At 35.4% G+C, this 6,101-nt stretch overlaps 1 protein-coding gene across 1 annotated transcript; it reads right to left on the reverse strand.

Annotated features, from left to right (window-relative positions):
* Nucleotides 1-3,138: 3,138 nt before the first annotated feature.
* On the reverse strand, nt 3,139-5,510 carry IZUMO3 (IZUMO family member 3). The gene is made up of 7 exons (XM_045193637.2): nt 5,279-5,510; nt 5,074-5,148; nt 4,840-4,929; nt 4,602-4,619; nt 4,108-4,188; nt 3,589-3,679; nt 3,139-3,268 (listed from the first exon to the last, which is right to left on the reverse strand). The coding sequence occupies exons 1-7, from the start codon at nt 5,508-5,510 to the stop codon at nt 3,139-3,141; spliced, it is 717 nt and encodes a 238-aa protein (XP_045049572.1).
* Between the last annotated feature and the right edge of the window lie 591 nt (nt 5,511-6,101).

The following is a 6,101-nucleotide window of genomic DNA, read 5'->3' on the forward strand; positions in this document are numbered from 1 at the left end:
ACAAAGGTTTTCTTCCTTGTGATATTTTCTTTCCTGGGTGCTCCTTTCTTACTTTCCAAGGTGTTTTGTTTTCTGGATAATCTTGTAGTTTCTGGGATCAAGAAGACAAATAATATTACTGATGAGGATTCACTTTCCTTATTTTGAAATATTATAACCAATTAATGAAGGAATTTGAGATTTTACTTTATAAAGGCAGTGATATTATCTAAATAATACTGCATATCAGTTTTCTAAAGGACCCAAATTTTTTAACTTCAGAGAAGCTACCATAATGAGTATTCAAATACAGTTGCAGGTTGTTAGGGTTAAGTGCAATATAACAATTTGTAATTTCCTTAAGAGTCAATGTGTTAACTTTCTCTGACAGTTGCTGTGTAATTAAAGACTTGTGGTTTTGCAGTGATTGAGTTCTTATTTTTATTAAAATAATTGTTAATCATTTTCTGCACTGTCTTAGAAGTTCTTGCAAATGCACTAAGATAAGAAAGCCAAATAACTAGAGTATATAGCAGAAAACAAAATATAAAACATTCATTCTGTAATAAAATTAAAAACCTAGAAAATAGAAGAGATTTTAGTTTAAAAAATAAAATGAAGAAACAGATTAATTAAGCAACTGGATATGGAATGACTATCCAAAAATCAATGAGTACTTAGTTGATGTTATATAAGTGGTAGCGTCTTAGAAGTAGAAAGAAATGAGTAGGTAGATAGCTAAAACAACACTTAAAGCATTCAACAAAGGATAAGTTTGGGAAAATACTTATATTTGCAAGGGATATGACAGAATTTAGAACCTCTTTTAAATTGACAAGACAAAGGTAACTCAAAATTAGCAGAGTACATGAACAGGTCACCGTAGACCACTGAAACAGCACTGAATCACTTGAAAAGATGTGGCGGCACTAGTAGATAAAGGTAGATGATCTGATTAATCAAACTGACAAAACTTAAGAGATACATACAACCTATTGCTAGTGGGGATGTGGCAAACATAGATTATTGGATATTACTGGTATGTTTGCAAATTATTATAGCCTTACCTCATATTTATTACATTAAAGTATGTACAACTTTCACATCAGATGTCTGAATTCTGTAACACTATCTCTTATAAAAGAACGTATCAATAAGTTACAATATGGCCCTGGCTGGTGTAGCTCAGTGAATTGAGTGAGGGCCTGCAAAGCGTGGTCAGTTCGATTCCCAGTCAGGGCACATGCCTGGGTTGCAGGCCAGGTCCCCAGTAGGGGGCACATGAGAGGCAAGCACATATTGATGTTTCTCTCCCTCTCTTTCTCCCTCCCTTACATTCTCTCTAAAAATAAATAAATAAAATCTTTAAAAGAGTAAGTTAGAATATGTCTATATAAAAGTTTATTGCAGCATTATTCATAGTGACAAAAAAGTAAATGAAAAGATTACCCCAAAGAGAATAATGTTGGAATAATTATGGTGCCATCACACGATGGTAGTGAATACAACTGCCAAAAACAGTGAATAGATTTATACCAGTTAACCTTAAATAATTTCCACAAAGTAGGTATGGAAATCAACATGCATTAAAGTGTGCATGATATTTTTAATTGCAAAAATTTATAGGTGTAAATATATTGTCTATGTGATATACATTAATTTATAGCTATTCAGGTTTTGCTAAAACAATAAAATATATATTCTAACTTGTTTGCCTAGATTTTCTAGAGTGGAATGATGAGTATAGAGTAGGAAAGGAGTGGGGAGAGGACGATAAACTGATGGGACAATACATTTAAAAGGTTGCACTAAAACAAACAAACATAAAATCACACAAAATTTAGCAAGTATGCTATCTCATTTATATAATTACTTACAATGAAAAATAAAACAATAGACAGACAATAATTTAATTGATACTATGAATGAAGTTAATACATCTCAAGATTTTTTGGTGAAATGAGCTTTAAATTTTGGGAAATGATGGATGCCAATAACACTCTGAGAATTTTTAACATGAAGTTCAAATTTAGTAACTGAGAGATATCAGTGTTCAGGTCCCTCCCAGTTTCCTTCCCATTCATTCAATATTTCATTAATATAGCAGCACATGAAGCAAGCACTCGAAGTTCTAGAGGGATGAAAAATATATAAACAATTCTACCCACCAATGAAGCAAGACTCCTAAAACTATTCCTGCTGCTATACTGTGGTGTTTATTGTTTGAAATAAGCTACCAGAATAAAAGCAGACAACATTGAGTGGAAAGTTTTCAGGTTTTAGACTTAGCCAGGTTTCAATTTTATTCTAGGCTTTGCCACTACTATCCATAATAAAGAATATTTTATGACAATAAACCCATATTTATCCAATCATTGTGTCTATGTCGATAGCTATCAGCACAGATCTCTCAGCCACCAGAGGAGTTTGTCATAGTCTAGATTATTAGTAGCTGTGTGACCTTGAGTTAGATATTTCCTGTTTCCTCATTTCCAACATAGAGATAATAATAATATTACTTACAAGGTTATTGCAAAAAATCAATTAAGTAATATGCAACGCACAAATTAAGGTACTATACACAAAAAAGGGTTGAATAGAAACAATTTAAACATTCAGAAATTCATATACAACTCAATCATGGAGCACTGAGTTAGGGGAAAGTGACTGGGTAAACCTCACCTACTCAGAACTAATGTTTTGGACACTGTGGTGTCTGTGTATGATATCATAAAGAAGAAGAAATGTTATGAATTATCAGGAAAATTGTCTACACTAAGCCTAATGATATTGGAAACAGAAACAAAATGAAAAAATAGAAATAAAAAGCAGTCTTAGAAATTTAAAGTTATTCTAATTACAGTCATAAATGAGAACTACCAGCCATGCATTTTTATTAAATCATACAAAGTATCATTTTTTTATGTTCATTGCAACATACCAGCATTACTGTCTGTACATCACTAGGTAAATATTTAGCCCTCTCATTGCTTCCATTGCCTCAGGATGTCAATAAGGATCTTTACTAGAGAAAATCTAAGTTCTATTTCAGTTTCAAAATACTCTGATTGTATGACCACAAAAGAACTTAATTCCCAGTTTTCTACTCTGAGTCAGCACTTTAGAGAATTATGAAAGACCTCCTCTCTTTATATATTTTCAGATTCCAAAGTCTTCATTCTCCTCATCTCTCATCCTCATTAATTTTTCAAGTTTCTTCTCTGAGTATTTCTCTAATGACCTTCGTATTGTCTTCATTTTCTTCTGATGAGTTACACAAATATGGAATCTAGAGTAGAGAAACAAGATAATTCCAACTTCAATATCAGTATCCTAATTCTCCAAAAATAATTATACAACTATTTTTCTCCCTTTTCTAGACAACTCTTCAAAAGTTTTCCTCATATTTCATTGGACCTCCTTCATTTCTCTTGCTTCAACTTTTATCCCATCAAACTTACATTCACTTCCTTCCTGTTGGTATCATATTCTAAAGTTTGAAATGATTTTTCTCTTATTTCCCTTGGAAGGAAGGAGGAGATTGCCATGGCAGTCTTTTTGCCAAACGAATGCTTGACCCAGTGTTCATTTGGAGGGAGGAAAACTCACAGTAACACAGCAGTGCCCAATATTACAGCCTCTGCTATCAATATCAGAAATAATGCAATTTCTCGATTCTCAGACTTCCTTGGATCCTCTTCTGGAAGGAGAAAGGGGAAATTAGAAAGTGAGTTTTAGAAAAGAACAATAGTAACTTGAGAACTTTACACAAATAGAAGGTTCTTTTTAACCTCAAACTGCTCTGTTCACCACTTCCATCACTGTTTCTGATTACTGTGATCTTTATTATTCTTAGATCCTTAGGCTCTATGAAAATTTTGCCCTTGCTCCTGCTAGTCTAAGTTCTCTATCTTTAGTCCAGACTTTGTATTCCTCAGCCCTTCAGTTGGTCCAGGGCCCAGTAATTCATACTGGTATACAAATTATACTCAACATTTTAGCTTTTATTTGTAACATAAGCATGATATGCATAGAAGATGCTCAACAAATATTTGTTGAATAAATCAATGAACAGCTCATTACCTTGATCAATAACCCATCAAAATGCCACATCAAAGCCTTTGTTACCTCCACAATACTCTCCTTTGAAGCACTGGGTGGTGATATGAAGACAGCTCCAACAATCCAGGATAGGACCTTCAGTCACGACTGATGAAGAGAAGAAATAAAATTAGAGGGAAGCCATGGATTGGCATTTTTTTGTCAGATATCTGTGAATTCCTTTCTCCCCTAGCAATCAAGTTTTCTGATGGATCAAAACCTTCTATAATTTAAACTAGGTCTTAGGGAAAGAAGAGGGAAAAATGATGCCTTAGCTTACACAACTGCTACTGGTTGTAAACTATTCTTTAGGAGGCCTCTGAGCACCTCCAAACTCTGTGAGCGATCTAAGGTCTCATAAGCTAGATTTTGTTGTCAGATATCATTGACATTCTTTCTTAGAGCCACAATTCTAGGAGTTGGGTTCTTGGTGAGACAAGTAGGAGAGATAGAGTCATAGAGAGCAGAGGAGATGGGAAAATTCAAGTAAAACCACAAAGTATCAGATGTAATATACTCACTGCAATCTTCAGAACAAGCTAAAAGAGAATCAGAAAGTCTAATGAGTTTAGAATCAATAAACTTGGAGCTTGTCATATTTATACCCAAGTAGTCTTTATTCAGTGGCCCATTAACCTCCAACCACTCTTCCCCACATTCTAAGTCACTGTAATATGAAACTACATTCCTCCTCTCACCCTTCATTTCCTTATTCCTTTCACATAGTTTCGGTGCTGTTAGATAGACATGTCTTATTACCAAGTTCAGAGAAGTGCTTTAATATTTCTTTCAGTTTGGATTCCAGGTTTTGGCGGACATCGAGAAGCTTGCCTTGAAGGATAAAGACACCTAAGAGGGGGTGGAAGGAACAGAATATAAAGTTGGCCCTTCTCTTCAGGATTTAATCCTGATCATTTTCCTTGTTTTCCCCAGCCATCTTTTCTCATATTTGCTTGGGCAATACAATCTTTTGACATTGAAACAGTACCTCACCTTTCCATGTTTTATTGCCCACTTTATAAAGTTCATTCTTCAGCCATGTTTTCAAACTGACAACCTTTTGAACAGCTAGAAAAGAGAGGTAAACGTACATGTGGGGGAATAATTATATTTGTAGAGGATATTATGTAGACCCAGGTGCTCTCTTCCCTGCCTCCCTTTAACCCCTAAAACTCTTAGGGACCCAAGCTTCCCTCACCCAACACCCGAAGCATCTTGTTCCCGTGGGAGACCTTCATGCTTAAATTGATCATCTCTTTAATCTGCCATTCAAGCAGTTGAGTTCGGCCAGGGACTTCTGAGGGTACCAGCTTTTCCAACAATGACTTAATATCCTCTTTAAATTTGGGGTCACATTCTAAGCAGCCTTTGACTCCATGGAAGGCTGCCAGGGACAGGGGCAGGAGCAGGAACAACCATAGGTCTCCCATTTTCTTGTCATGACCTTCCTCTCGCCAACAGTAGGTTGTCCTGGCAACTAGTTCACCTAGTTCCCTTTCCTTCAAAAATCCAGGAATAAGAGTCTTGTCCTGAATAGTTTGACTCCATCTTACTCTCCATTTTCACCCCATCTGTGGATAATTTTATTTCCCTATGGATTTTCAGTTGTTTTCTGACTTTGAGCCTTCATTCCTGAGAGAGGGAACTGCCAACTAGAGAGCAGATACATGCATTCCAAGTATGGAACACAAAGAGAAAGTCTTGAGCTCACACAAGCCTAGTTCCGTGTAAGGTGGTACCTTAGAAAAAGATTTTCTTTAAGTCTCTCCCTTACTTGTGTCCTTGGTAAATTCCCATATCCCTCCTGACCATTGGGTAGTGTCTCAAGGAATAGAGACATATAAGCTCAGAGACCACTTAATCAAAACTCTGCTTTTCTGGAGGAGGTAAGAAAAGCCCAGAATATTGAGTTCCTTGAGGTTCCATTCCCTGATGGTAACAGTATCATTAGAAATTAGCAGTAAGTGACTGGATATAATTAATATCATTGATGATACTAATTTTGATATAATTGATTATTT

Source organism: Desmodus rotundus, chromosome 1 (genome assembly GCF_022682495.2).
Source record: "Desmodus rotundus isolate HL8 chromosome 1, HLdesRot8A.1, whole genome shotgun sequence".
Lineage (NCBI taxonomy): Eukaryota > Metazoa > Chordata > Mammalia > Chiroptera > Phyllostomidae > Desmodus > Desmodus rotundus.

Bases quoted from the DNA above. Each gene is read 5' to 3' on its own strand.
- IZUMO3 (XM_045193637.2), bottom strand. From the start codon at position 5,510: ATGGGAGACCTATGGTTGTTCCTGCTCCTGCCCCTGTCCCTGGCAGCC. The intron at 4,930-5,073 runs GTGAGGTACTGT...ACCCCCTCTTAG, and splicing joins GGGCAATAAAACATGGAAAG to GTGTCTTTATCCTTCAAGGC. The intron at 3,680-4,107 runs GTAACAAAGGCT...TTCTCCTTCCAG, and splicing joins CAAAGGAGAGTATTGTGGAG to AAGAGGATCCAAGGAAGTCT.